The sequence below is a fragment of the Ostrinia nubilalis genome, chromosome 18, assembly GCF_963855985.1.
Source record: "Ostrinia nubilalis chromosome 18, ilOstNubi1.1, whole genome shotgun sequence".
Classification (NCBI taxonomy): Eukaryota; Metazoa; Arthropoda; class Insecta; order Lepidoptera; family Crambidae; genus Ostrinia; species Ostrinia nubilalis.
Window position 1 is genome coordinate 6,766,270 of NC_087105.1, and position 14,834 is coordinate 6,781,103.

Below are 14,834 nucleotides of genomic sequence, written 5' to 3' on the forward strand. Positions count from 1 at the left end.
TGAACAGTACCTAAGCACCTCATGTAAGATTATCTAAATATGTATGTATACCTACTAATACATATTATTATAATATGATCTTCGTAGGTAGTATTTTTTTAACTATAATCGTGTCGGTTTTCATTTACTAAAAGTTTTCAAGGAAGTGCTGTCTGGAAAGCAAAGCCTGTAAAGTAACTTAGTAAGTAGGTAAGTAGATAGGTACTCGTAGCTAGTGGTGAAGCTTTCAACCTGTGAAACATTTTGAACTGTCGGCCTTTTGTAAAGCATAAAAGAACTTACTTAAATACCCACTTAGGAAGATTGCATATCGGTTTCTTTGGTGTTTTATAATAATAGTAGCGTTTGCCCGCGACTTCGTCCGCGTAGAAGTCGAAAACGTTCTCGTAGGATTTTTAAATGGTTTTTAACGTTATTAACTAATAAAATGTTTGAATACTTATAAAATGTAAAAGGTTAAAAATGAAAATAATTTTTTTTTGATCCGGTGAAAGTCACTCGGGGCACCTCGAGGGTATTTATTATTTTTTACAACGAAATCCAAAACTACACCTACCGCAGTATTCTTTGTAATCAACTTTTTTTTATTTCCTACTGGTGCTAGAATCACTAAGCTTCCAGCATGCCACATACAACTGGTCGTGGGTGGGAGAAGCAGCTTTTCCTCATTTTTTATTGATGCCAATTGTTTAAAAAAGTCTTTCTTTCTATAGGAACAACTTAAAGAACTGTTCACACCGCAAATGGAGACGTCCATATGGTGTAACTGGGACGTCGGGCTCTTGACCCTGGCGGAACAGGTTCGATTGTTTCATTTTATTTTCGCCATTTCTGCGGGCCATGTGGTAGGTAGGTATGTGGTCGGCTGTTACAATGAGAGATAAAAAGCTATTTCCGTTAACTCATTTCATATTTTATATCGGATCGTTTCAGATAGGGGCACTTACGTACCTAATCAGTTTAAAATCGTTGGAAGGTACCCTTCATTAGAAGTCGTTCTTAGGCAAACTTGTTTTAATCTACACCTCAGTGAAAATAATATGTATGTGGAATCATGGCCCTTTCCCTAACATGAAGGTGAAAACATTATTGACTATTCTTTTTTTTCTGTTATAGGTAGGTACTTACAATAGAAAGAAAGAAAGGTAACTTTTAATTAATGTAGCTTCATGTTAGTATCGAAACGGCCAAGCAAACACAGATGATTGATGGGCAAAATGATCCCACCTATGTCCTATGAGAATGACATGCAATATAACATCGTTCGTTCGTTCGTTTCAGCCGAAAGACGTCCACTGCTGGACAAAGGCCTCCCCCAAGGATTTCCACAAAGACCGGTCCTGCGCCGCTTGCATCCAGGTACTTCCCGCGACCTTTACCAGATCGTCGGTCCACCTAGTGGGAGGCCTGCCCACGCTACGTCTTCCAGCTCGTGGTCGCCACTCAAGAACTTTCCTGCCCCAGCGGCCATCAGCTCTTCGAGCTATGTGCCCCGCCCACTGCCACTTGATTTTAGCGATTCTGCGGGCTATGTCAGTCACTCTGGTTCTCCTACGGATCTCCTCATTTCTGATTCGATCACGCAGGGAAACTCCGAGCATAGCACGCTCCATCGCTCTTTGGGTGACCTTGAGCCTTCTTATGAGGCCCATAGTAAGCGACCACGTCTCAGAGCCATACACCATCACTGGCAACACACACTGGTCAAATACTTTTGTCTTGAGACACTGCGGTATTTCGGACGTGAGAATTTCGCGAAGCTTCCCGAACGCTGCCCAGCCGAGTTGGATTCGACGATTAACCTCTTTCTCGAAGTTGGACCTACCTAACTGGACTGTTTGTCCCAGGTATACATAATTGTCAACAAGTTCGAGTGTAGTGTCTCCAACCTTCAGAGGAGTGGGTACAACACGGGCATTTGACATAATTTTTGTCTTGTCCATGTTCATTTTAAGACCCACTTGTTGAGAGGCTCTACTGAGGCCATCGAGCATTGTGTTTAGGTCCTCCACGGTCTCAGCCATGACTACGATATCGTCCGCGAAACGAAGGTGTGTGATATACTCGCCGTTGATATTTATGCCGAATCCGCTCCAGTCCAGAAGCTTGAAAACATCTTCCAGGGCGGTGGTGAACAGTTTCGGAGATATGACATCTCCCTGTCTCACCCCTCGCTGCAACTGGATAGGTTTCGAGTTCTGATCCTGGAGGCGGACCGACATTGTGGCGTTTTCGTACAAGCTCTTCAGCGCTTCGATGTATCTATAGTCAATTTGGCACCGTTGGAGAGACTGTAGCACTGCCCAGGTCTCGATCGAGTCGAAGGCTTTTTCATAGTCCACAAACGCCAGACAAAGTGGCTGATTATACTCCTCGGTCTTCTGTATAATCTGCCGTAGCGTATGTATGTGGTCTATGGTACTAAAGCCTTTTCGGAAACCGGCTTGTTCGGGAGGCTGGAAGTCGTCGAGCCTGCGTGCGAGACGATTCGTGATGACTCTCGAAAACAGCTTGTAGACATGGCTCAGAAGTGAGATGGGTCTATAATTTTTCAACAAGGTTTTGTCGCCTTTTTTGAAAAAAAGTATCACCACACTTCTGTGCCATGCCGTAGGCGTTTTTCCCTCAAGTATGACGGAATCGAACAGCCTCTGAAGAGCCTTTAGTACCGGCGTTCCGCCTGCTTTCAGAAGCTCAGCCGTGATTCCATCATCACCCGGTGCCTTGTTGTTTTTCAGCTGTTTGAGAGCCATTCTAATCTCGTACAGGCTGACGTCCGGGATATCTTCGGTGTAGTGTCGGGTCAGTCTAGCTCTTGGGTCTTCGGCTAGATTTGTGACAGGTGTACGTACACTCGTGTATAATTGTCCGTAGAACTTCTCAACCTCTTCCAATAACTCAGGCCCCGACGAGATGTCTCTGCCATCCTCGGTCTTCAGCTTGGTCAGTTGACTTTGGCCAACAGACAGATCCCTAGCGAACACTTTAGAGCCTTTGTTACGCTCAATCGCCTCTTTAATACGATCTGTATTAAATTGGCGTAGATCGCGAGTCAAAGACTTGGAGATCTGTCTGTTAAGACGCCGATACTGAGCAGCATCTTCAGAGGACTGCAGAACCAAGTTTCGTCTCTCTTCCATAAGTTTATTGGTGAGGTCAGAGATCTTTTTGGTTCCTTTTGGACGACGGGTTTTAAAGAACTTAGACCCAGTCGTTTGGACAATTTCCACGAACCTGTCATTGTATTCGTCCACATTTTCGCAGTCTCCTAGGCATTCGAAACGATTTTGCAACTCGAGCTGAAAGCTTTCGGGGTTTTGGAGTTGGATGGGCGCTGGGCGGAGCGTAGACTTCATCAGTCGACGCCTCTCGAGCTTGGGTCTGATATTCAATGTGCCTCTTACCATTCGGTGATCGCTTCCTGTTTTGACCGAGTTGATCACAGAGACATCATTGAATATATGCTTCTTCGTCGACAAGATGAAGTCGATCTCATTTTTTATAGCGCCATTGGGATGCAGCCATGTCCACTTTCGCTGTTTTGGCTTCCTGAAGAAGGAGTTCATCATAAAGAGGCCCTCCCTCTCCATAAAGCCAGCCAGCAGTTGGCCACGTGCGTTCCTCTCTCCATAGCCAAATTGCCCCACTTTCAGCTCATTATCGCTTCGTCTACCCAGCTTCGCGTTGAAGTCCCCCATCACAACGGTAAAATGGGACCGGGAGCTATGTATGGCTCTGGAAATATCCTCATACATAGTCTCCACTTCGTCGTCGGGGTGTTCCGTGGTCGGTGCGTATACCTGTATGACCTTCAGCGAATACCGTTTGGTGATTCTGAGTATAAGGTACGCTACCCTCGCCGAAACACTCTCGATCTGGACCACGTTGTTGACAAGGGACTTGTGGACGATAAACCCGACACCACCCTGGGACTGCTGGTCGCCCTCCCGGAAATAGAGCAGGTTTCCGGATTTCAGGATTATGGTGTCCTCCCCCTCTCTTCGGACTTCGCATAATCCTACGATATCCCACCGCAACCTGCTCAGTTCTTCCTCGAGTTCGGCGAGCCTCACGTCAGTCCGCAGCGTGCGAGTGTTAAATGTTGCCAGGGCCAGAGGTCGTCGGGGTTGGTAGCCTGTCGGTACCCGGTGATTCTTAGCACCCCTCGCCCCACCGTTACCGTGACCGCTACCGTGGCCCGGGATAGTGGGGCCGCCGGGGACTAGGGGCCGTGTTTTTTTGTTCCTCTCCATGGGGGGGATTTGCCTTAATCGCCACGCTTGGCAGGCGGGTTGGCGATCGCAATATAACATCATCTCTTAAGATTAGTAGTTAAACGCAAAGCGGTTAGGTACCTACTTAGATCAAAAGCTTCTAATAGGCCAGTAGAATTAAACACAAAAATTGATTAAATCGGAAATAATTCCTACAAAAGATTTTTTTGCTTTAATGGCTTCATTGGTTACCCATTAAGACTCTCCTAAGTTTTCGACTTCGACGGAGTTGTGCTTAAGTGGTGGGGGCCCCCGAAAGGGGCGTTTTTTCGGTTTTCCGGTTATACCGCGTAAAGGACTTACCCTATCGAAAAGTGGTCTTCATGACGGTTAAAGGGCACTTAATCCTGCATTGAATAAGACCAAATTCATATGTTTTGGACAAACCGTTCTCGCGCTAAAGTTCGGCAAAGTAGAAAATATACGTATAATTAATGACCCTCTCCACGTCCAATGGCTTGTTACCCACATGCTTCCAAGCCTTGTAAAGGGTCGCCTTAACCAGTGTAACCCTAACAAGGCTCACGAGTTTGATTCGCTTATCCTTGTTCGTCCCAGCCGTTCCTTAACTGCGGTTGCTGCACCTCTTCCTGGCACTCTCCTGAACGACTCTGTGTTACCTAATGTGGCTGCCCCTCTTCCTTGTACCCTCCTGTACGATTTCATTGCTTAGCCATATGCCTGGTCCAAGGTTCGACGCCACAAAATCAACTTCGTACGAGTGAAAATAGTTTAAATACTAATTCCCGTGGTTGCAACATTTTTCTTTACTGCTTCGCCTCTATTAGTCGTAGAGTGATTGTATATATCCTATAGCCTTCCTCAATGTATGAGCTATTCAACACAAAAATAATGATTTCAATCAAACTAGTAATTCTTAAGATTAGCGCGTTCAAACAAACAAACAAAAAACTCTTCAGCGTTTTAATATGAACTTGTTGTTGTTGATTTCTGGCGTCGAACCTTAGACCAGGCATACGGCTAGGCAACGTAGTCATGCAGGAGGATTACAAGGAAGAGGGGCAGCCACAGTAGGTAACACAGAGTCGTTCAGGTGAGTGCCAGGAAGAGGTGCAGCAACCGCAGTTAAGGAACGGCTGGGACGAACAAGGATAGGCGCATCAAGCTCGTAAGCCTTGATAGGGTTACACTGGTTGAGGTGGCCCTTTTCAAGACTTGGAAGCCTGTGGGTAACAAACCATTGGACATGGAGAGGGTCATTAATTATACGTATATTTTCTACTTTGCCGAACTTTAGCGCGAGAACGGTTTGTCCAAAACATATGAATTTGGTCTTATTCAATGCAGGATTAAGTGCCCTTCAACCGTCATGAAGACCACTTTTTGATAGGGTAAGTCCTTTACGCGGTATAACCGGAAAACCGAAAAAATGCCCCTTTCGGGGGCCCCCACCACTTAAGCACAACTCCGTCGAAGTCGAAAACTTAGGAGAGTCTTAATGGGCAACCAATGAAGCCATTAAAACAATAAAATCTTTTGTAGGAATTATTTCCGATTTAAAAGCTAATTCTACTGGACTATAATTACAAATGTCATGGTGGTATCGATACGTTAGGCATGACTGTAACAGCTATCAATTAAACAATGAATAATGCAAGCGCCGTAGGGCTTTAATCTTCTTATAATGATATCATTTGAGATGAAGGTGTGGTCTGTTCTGTTCTTGGAAACGGTATCTTGAATAATCATCATGACTTCATGAACTAAAATTACTTACAATGTTTACTCATTCATCATCACCATCATTGTACACATAAGCATACTCTGCATAAATTGGACTTTCATTCATGCACTCATTAGGCATTTAAATCGTATTATCAACTAGCGGCCGCCCGGAACTTCGTACGCGTGGATCCCGTTTTACCCCCTTCATCTATCTTACGCGGTTTAGATTTTTTCATACCAATGTTTTTTCCCGCTAACTCCCGTTCCCGTGGGAATTTTGCAATATCCTGTTGTAACTAAGCTTTAAGTTTACTAAGGTACCTGCATGCCAAATTTCAAGCGTCTACTTAAGCGGTTTAGATTTTTCATAAAAAAGGATTTTCCCGCGAATTCCCGTTCCCGTGGGAATTTCGGGTATTCCTTGTTGTAACTAAGCTTTAAGTTTACTAAGGTACCTACGTGCCAAATTCCAAGCGTCTAACTTAAGCGGTTTAGATTTTTCATACAAAAGGATTTTCCCGCTAATTCCTGTTCCCGTGGGAATTCCTAAGTATACTATAACCTGCCCAGGAGTATGAAGAATAATTGTACCAAGTTTCGTTAAAATCCGTCGAGTAGTTTTTGTTTCTTTAAGGAACATACAGACGGAAAGACAGACAGACAGACAGACAGACAAAAATTTTACTGATTGCATTTTTGGCATCAGTATCGATCACTAATCACCCCCTGATAGTTATTTTGAAAATATATTTCATGTACAGAATTGACCTCTCTACAGATTTATTATAAGTATATAGATATAGATGATTCATATATCTAGCCCGTTTTAAAAGGGGGTTAATGTGTCATTTTACTGTCCTAACTAAAAGACATGAGTAATAAACGAAGTAGGTACCTACATAATCCTTTTGATATGATCCGTGTCAGCAAGTGACATCAAACAGTGGCAAACAAAACAGTGGAAACAGTGGCAAAATTGAAACTGGTAACTATTACTTCTTTTTTGGATACAATTAACAATCAGCTCAGTGCCTATGTACCTATGTCTTCCTTGTCAAAATCCACTATACTTAAGATTTCAGGGCAGGACTTCTTCCTACCTACGTGTACCTAGGTACTCGTATACTTATTTATACAGGGTGACTTTGTTGTCAGTATCCAAATTTTTTTAATAAGCTCGTTAGAACAATTTGACAATACAACTTTATCGTAATTATTTTTAATTGTGGTAGGTATTTTTCGCAAAAAAAAATATTGAAAGTCTAATTCGCGGGTGCCCATATCTTGAGTTTTAAAGGTTATTGCTTATTTTCGCTCACCATGATGTCTATTAAGCTTTGCAGTTAACTGTGTGTACATTTTTTTAAAAAATCGATTGGAAATTAAAACATTTATTATTCATATTTAATTATTTTTATCCGCTGCAAGTACCTACCAACGTATTCAATTAATTCGTAATCGTAATACATTTTCAACACATGAAACGTAAGTTATCACAATCATATGCTTTGACCTAATCTATACTAATATAAAGCTGAAGAGTTTGTTTGTTTGTTTGTTTACTTGAACGCGCTAATCTCCGGAACCACTGGTCCGATTTGAAAAATTATTTCAGTGTTAGATAGCCCATTTATCGAGAAAGGCTATAGGCTATACAACATCACGCTACGATCAATAGGAAGGAGCAGAGCAATAATGAAAAATGTTGCGAAAACGGGTTTTCACGCGTACGAAGTCGCGAGCACAGCTAGTTTTAAATAAAAGTAATTGTATTGCATTGTTTCAGTTAGAAACACCATAGCAAGGAATAACCGATAAGCTACATAAGTTTTTCGACGACGCACCCAAACTACTCAATAATTTCGGGAAAAGTGCTGAAGCTGGGAGATCGTCAAAAGCTTAAACATTTGTCTACGATGACCACCCTTGGACCCATTCCATAACAAAAATATATCATAATATACATACATGTAGGAATATCCCGTATAGTAAAAGATCCTGAAAAAACAGGGCGATTTTGTAATAAGTATCAATTTTTTTTAATAAGCTAGAGCTTCTATAGATAGAAGAGAATAACAATACAACTTTCTCTTAATTATTTTTACCCGTGGTATTATTTTTCACGAAAAAGAAAAACTTATTGAAAATCTAAGTAATTCGGGGGCCCATATCTTAATTTTTAAAGGTTAAGGTTTATTTTCGCGCACTATTATCTAAATATATATAGGTAACTGACTGACTGATTGACTGACTGACTGACTGACATAGTGATCTATCAAAGCACAGCCCAAACCACTGGACGGATCGGGCTGAAATTTGACATGCAGGTAGATTTTATGACGTAGGCATCCGCTAAGAAAGGATTTTACGAAACTCCAATCCTAAAGTGGTAAAACGGGATCCACGCGTACGAAATTTTGTCGTAGACAAAATTACACGCGGGCGAAGCCGCGGGCGGAAAGCTAGTGTGTTATACCTACACACCGTATAAGGTGAAGATTCGCGTCAGCTCCAAATCATACTTCAAATACGTAGCAATTTGCAGAAAACACGCTGATATTGAGTTCCAGGAAAAATCTTAGTGATCATGTAAGTAGGTATACAGGGTAACCCTGTAAGTATGGATTAAACCAAAAATATTGATTCAACTATTCAAATTCTGATAGAAAATAAAATAGTTTAAATGTGAAACTTATTTATTGATGAATAGATTCTGAGAAGGTATATAGGTTAAAACTCTTTGAAATTGACCTCCGTCTGAAAATTACATAGCAATATCGTAACTCGACTTCTTTATCAATCTTAAAAGGCAGGTGTACGTACAATCGACAGCACATCAGATGATCAGACTATAATGAATTATTAATTTCGTTGCAAATTTGCACCAAATTGAGGTACCTAAGTAGGTATGTACATAAAATGCCTTATGTGTACAACTGCCGCACCACCTTCGTAAATTGTTATTGTTCTTCAGTTGACTGACACTCACCGGTCCTGGTTCAGAGTATCATTCCCCGCCGGTCCCCTTAACACCAGATTTCCACCACTATCGACGGAGAACTTCACTAATTTAACTTTCTTTTCACACGTTAATGTTGTAATGTTTGAAAGTTTATTTGCTTTTGGATTCCAACAGATGTTTTGCCTTTTCAGCAAAACTAATCCATCTTCACAACAAAAATTAGGCGCTTCACCGGCTTCTATACTCACTACCAGCGCTAGCGCAGATGTGAATAATAGTTTCCACATTTTAAATACTAATAAAATACTTTATCACGTAAAATTAACGTTTTTTTTATCGTAAATAATAAATGGCTGGGACGAATTTTCAGCACTGAAAATTGATATGAAACGAGTATAAAACGCAGCGTGCGCTCGCGACCGCAGCGTATTTAGACTGGCGGTTTCTTTTTAAAACTTTGGCCTCGGTTAGTTAATGACAATGTAAGTTTTGTTCTGAAGTTTTGGCGATCCAATGTTGTCTGACCGTGACATGAAGCTGAGTCTTAACACTAAATCTTTTTTGTATTACGAGCAAACGTAAGTCCAGCTACGTAAAACTATTAAAATAAAAAATTAAAATTAAAATTCATAAAATTCATTTATTTTTGCAAACAGGCTTTAAAAAAGCGCTTTTACACGTCCCAATATTAACCCTACCACTGCTTCGGGACAATAAATGGGCCAGTGCTGAGAAGAAGCAGCGCAAGAAACTCAGTCACTATTGTCAGCCTCCTTTTCAAGGTTTTACAGTCTTTAAAATATACAAATTATAGTCATAAGTATTGATGCGAGCTAGGTAGTTAAGTAAACATTCCAAACATTTTTATCTTTTATATAATCATCAACTTTATAGTAGCCCTTTTTCATTAAGGTGCTTTTGATATGTGCTTTAAATTTATGAATGGGCAATTCTACAACAGTTTGTGGTAATTTATTGAAAAGTTTAATACATTTCCCCATAAATGAATTACCAATCTTGTGCAGTCTGAAATTTGGAACGGCAAGTTTATTTTTGTTTCTTGTATTGAACTTGTGTAAATCACTCTTTCTAGTAAATTGCTCTATACAGGGTGTCCCAAAAACAATGGATAACCCTGTAACCATCGATAGGCCTCGCCATGGTCTCCCTAACATCCAATTTTGACCCCAGTAAAAATATCACCGTTTTCAGGATTTTCAAGATTTTGTGCATTTTTAGAAAATTGCCACCTGCGATTACTTTTTCTCATGCCATTTCTACAAATGAGGATACTTTTCAATCTAGTTTTTTTCCTTATCACAAGGGATAGTTGGGCTATCAAAATAAAAGATTAAAGTTCAACAAACTAGTTTAAAAGTATGAAAATTTTAAGAAATTGCAGAGAAGAAGGAAAAATTAATTCATTGTCTTGCACTTTTGATCAGCCGTCGTGTAAAAAAAATGTAGGAAGACCATCGTGCCCATTACCTTAAAAACTTCCTTGGTTAATTGAGATTCTAAAAAGGTATCACAAGCCTATGTATTCTGTATTATTTTTATCTTATGGCTACTTGAATAGCAACTAGTATGAAAACTGCAAAAATGAGTTTTTCTCGTAATAGTTGAACTATGACTGCATAGTGGCATTAAATACAAATGGATAATTTTTAGCGTAGGAATTTTAATAAAGCAACATTTTATCATCATCATCATCATCATTTCAGCCATAGGACGTCCACTGCTGAACATAGGCCTGTACCCCAATGATTTTCATAATGACCGCTTGGTAGCGGCCTGCATCCAGCACCTTCCTGCTTACCTTTATGAGGTCGTCGGTCCACTTTGTAGGTAGACGTCCTAAGATGCGCTTTCCGGTACGTAGCCTCCACTTGAACCCTGTTGCCCCATTGGCCGTCCGTTCTGCGTTTTTGTGATTACTTAATTTTTGTTTTAAACCTTATAAATGTGCCTATAGACAGATACCCGTGATAATACACGGCTCGGAAACGTGGATTTTTTGGACAGCGTGCTATGGAAGGGGCTATGCTCGGGTTTCTTCACGAAACCGTATCAGAATTTAGGAGATCCGTAAACGAACTAAAGTCGCTGACATAGCTCGACGGATCAGCAAGCTGAAGTGGCAATGGGCAGGGCACAGTAGGTTGCAGAACTGAGGCAGCAGGGTTCAAGTGGAGGCTACGTACCGAAAAGCGCATCTTAGGACGTCTACCTACAAAGTGGACCGACGACCTCATAAAGGTAAGCAGGAAGGTGCTGGATGCAGGCCGCTACCAAGCGGTCATTATGAAAATCATTGGGGTACAGGCCTATGTTCAGCAGTGGACGTCCTATGGCTGAAATGATGATGATGATGATGATAAAATGTTGCTTTATTAAAATTCCTACGCTGAAAATTATCCATTTGTATTTAATGCCACTATGCAGTCATAGTTTAACTATTACGAGAAAAACTCATTTTTGCAGTTTTCATACTAGTTGCTATTCAAGTAGCCATAAGATAAAAATAATACAGAATACATAGGCTTGTGATACCTTTTTAGAATCTCAATTACCTAACCAAGGAAGTTTTTAAGGTAATGGGCACGATGGTCTTCCTACATTTTTTTTACACGACGGCTGATCAAAAGTGCAAGACAATGAATTAATTTTTCCTTCTTCTCTGCAATTTCTTAAAATTTTCATACTTTTAAACTAGTTTGTTGAACTTTAATCTTTTATTTTGATAGCCCAACTATCCCTTGTGATAAGGAAAAAAACTAGATTGAAAAGTATCCTCATTTGTAGAAATGGCATGAGAAAAAGTAATCGCAGGTGGCAATTTTCTAAAAATGCACAAAATCTTGAAAATCCTGAAAACGGTGATATTTTTACTGGGGTCAAAATTGGATGTTAGGGAGACCATGGCGAGGCCTATCGATGGTTACAGGGTTATCCATTGTTTTTGGGACACCCTGTATTTTTGCGAACATATTTATAAAAGGTTTTCATAAATGAACTGTGAAGCTACTGTCAGTATTTAATCTCCTTAAGGAATTCTCTCAAGGAAAATCGGGGTCCAAGGTTATAAATGGCCCGCACTGCTCTCTTCTGCAGAACAAACACAGTTTCAATGTCCGCAGCTGAGCCCCACAACAATATGCCGTATGACATTATACTGTGAAAATAGCTAAAATAAACTAGCCTTGCCGTTTCAATGTCAGTTAATTGCCTTATCTTGCTCACTGCAGCTGAACTGAGCCTTGCTGACAAGGTTTCAATATGAGGACCCCACTGAAGTTTAGAGTCTAAAGTGATTCCCAAGAATGTTGTGGAACTTATGCTATTTAATGGTTCATTCTTCACCATCAATTGTGTGGGAACCTGCCTCACATTAGGTAAGGTAAATTTAATACACTTAGTTTTGTTTGCATTTAACAATAAGTTGTTAACAGTAAACCAATGCAAAACCTGTGAGAGTGTGTCATTTTTATCATCAAGGTTTACTTTACCTCTATCAACTTTGAAAATGAGAGATGTGTCATCAGCAAATAACACAATATCACATAGATCTTTTACAAAGTAGGGAAGGTCATTAATACAGTGTGAGTCACGTTAAAGTGTACATATGAAAATAGATGAAACTAGACCTATTTTTATCGACAAAAAAAAGGTCAACATTTTTTTGAGATTTTTTTTAAATTTTTTATAGAATTTTTTTCTTCCAATTACTTATTGTAAAGAAAACGTAATAACTTTTAAACTAAGCGGTATATCCTGATAAAATAAAAACAGTAATAATGCTAAATAACAGGCAATACTAAAAAAATACATAAAAATACACAAAAAAGGCCAACAAATAATAAAAAATGATACTTTTTGAAAAAAATCTGCTATTAAATTTGTGTTTTTTTGGTTATTTGATAAATTTCTCCAAAAAATGCCCCTATAACTGGTGGTTTTTATTACTTTGTGTTAATCTCTATCGTATTCCCTTCGTAAAACCAAAAACGGCATGTCTCTATCCCTATCACAACGTTTGCAATGATCGTTTGAACTAAGCCTCTCCGGGCGCGCCATTCAACGCTTCGTTAACAACGAAACTGAAAATGGCTCTAGATTTGTAATTTTGATAAAGACAAGTTAGATTTCAAATAAAAACAAAAGATTTCGAAGTAAAATAAGCATTTTAGTTAAAATTAAAATTGTCTCTACCTGTAGCGGAGAATAATGTTGTGGCAGGCCTTTGTTCAAACGATCATAGCAAATGTTGTGATCCCATGAATCCCATCAAAAACAATACTTGTCAAAAAAACCAAGTCTCGCAACTCAGTTGTTCTACGGTAAAAAGTTGTGAGATCCATGTAATACCAAGTCCAGGCCAGGAAATCTTTGACGTTTTACATAAATATATTGACTTGGCCATCGCACTAAATAATTTAATTTACACGTGTTTTCATGCGATGGCCAAGTCAATATATTTATGTAAAACGTTAAAGATTTCCTGGCCTGGACTTGGTATTACATGGATCTCACAACTTTTTACCGTAGAACAACTGAGTTGCGAGACTTGGTTTTTTTGACAAGTATTGTTTTTGATGGGATCTCATTTCTTTTTGTATTTTGTAGACAGCAGTTATGTATCTAGAAAACTGGACCGAAATTGAAAAATTTTACTCGACTTGGCGGTTGCACTACCGTGCCCCAAATCTCATTTCTTTTTGTATTTTGTAGACAGCAGTTATGTATCTAGAAAACTGGACCGAAATTGAAAAATTTTACTCAACTTGGCGGTTGCACTACCGTACCCCCAAATATTTTAGTTTTTCCTTGATTCATACACCAAACACTACTTATATTCCAAATTTAAAGCTTCTAGGTCTGCTAGAAGTGCCTTAGAATTTTGATGATCGGTGAGTCAGTGAGTCAGTGAGTCAGTGAGTGACAAAATTAAGTAACTTTGACCCGTTATAATTCTTAAACTACTGGTTCAAATTGAATGAAATTTTAAATATACCGTGTCTTTACAATGCCTGCATAGCTAATGAAAATTCAGCCTTCTAGTTTTATCCACAACGAAGTTACAGGCGGTCGAAAATGGCCTGAATTGCTTCGAGAAAAGGATGGTACGGCCGTGCCGCTTTTTTGCTCGACTTGGTGGGGGCACTGCCGTGCCCCCAGATAGGGATAGAGACATGCGATTTTTGGTTATACAAAGATAATACGATAGAGAATAATACAAAGTAATAAAAACCACCTGTTATAGGGGCATTTTTTGGAGAAATTTATCAAATAATCAAAAAAACACGAATTTAAAAGCAGTTTTTTTTCAAAAAGTATTATTTTTTATTATTTGTTGGCATTTTTTGTGTATTTTATGTATTTTTTTAGTATCGCCTGTTATTTGGCATTATTACTGTTTTTATTTTATCAGGATATACCGCTTAGTTTAAAAGTTATCTGGGGGCACGGCCGTACCATCCTTTTCTCGAAGCAATTCAGGCCATTTTCGACTGCCTGTAACTTCGTTGTGGTTAAAACTAGAAGGCTGAATTTTCATTAGCTGTGCAGGCATTGTAAAGACACGGTATATTTAAAATTTCATTCAATTTGAACCAGTAGTTTAAGAATTATAACGGGTCAAAGTTACTTAATTTTGTCACTCACTGACTCACTGACTCACTGACTCACCGATCATCAAAACTCTAAGGCACTTCTAGCAGACCTAGAAGCTTCAAATTTGGAATATAAGTAGTGTTTGGTGTATGAATCAAGGAAAAACTAAAATATTTGGGGGCACGGTAGTGCAACCGCCAAGTCGAGTAAAATTTTTCAATTTCGGTCCAGTTTTCTAGATACATAACTGCTGTCTACAAAATACAAAAAGAAATGAGATTTGGGGGCACGGTAGTGCA

General features: G+C 39.6%; 1 protein-coding gene across 1 annotated transcript in view; it reads right to left on the reverse strand.

Moving 5' to 3' along the window:
• LOC135080621 (G-protein coupled receptor Mth2-like) overlaps positions 1-9,343 on the reverse strand; it is a 28,296-nt gene extending 18,953 nt beyond the window's left edge. The window contains exon 1 of the mRNA XM_063975306.1: positions 8,950-9,343. Within this exon, the coding sequence (XP_063831376.1) occupies positions 8,950-9,209 (260 nt within the window). The 5' untranslated portion in view covers positions 9,210-9,343. The remainder of the gene's footprint in view (positions 1-8,949) is intronic.
• Positions 9,344-14,834: the final 5,491 nt, after the last annotated feature.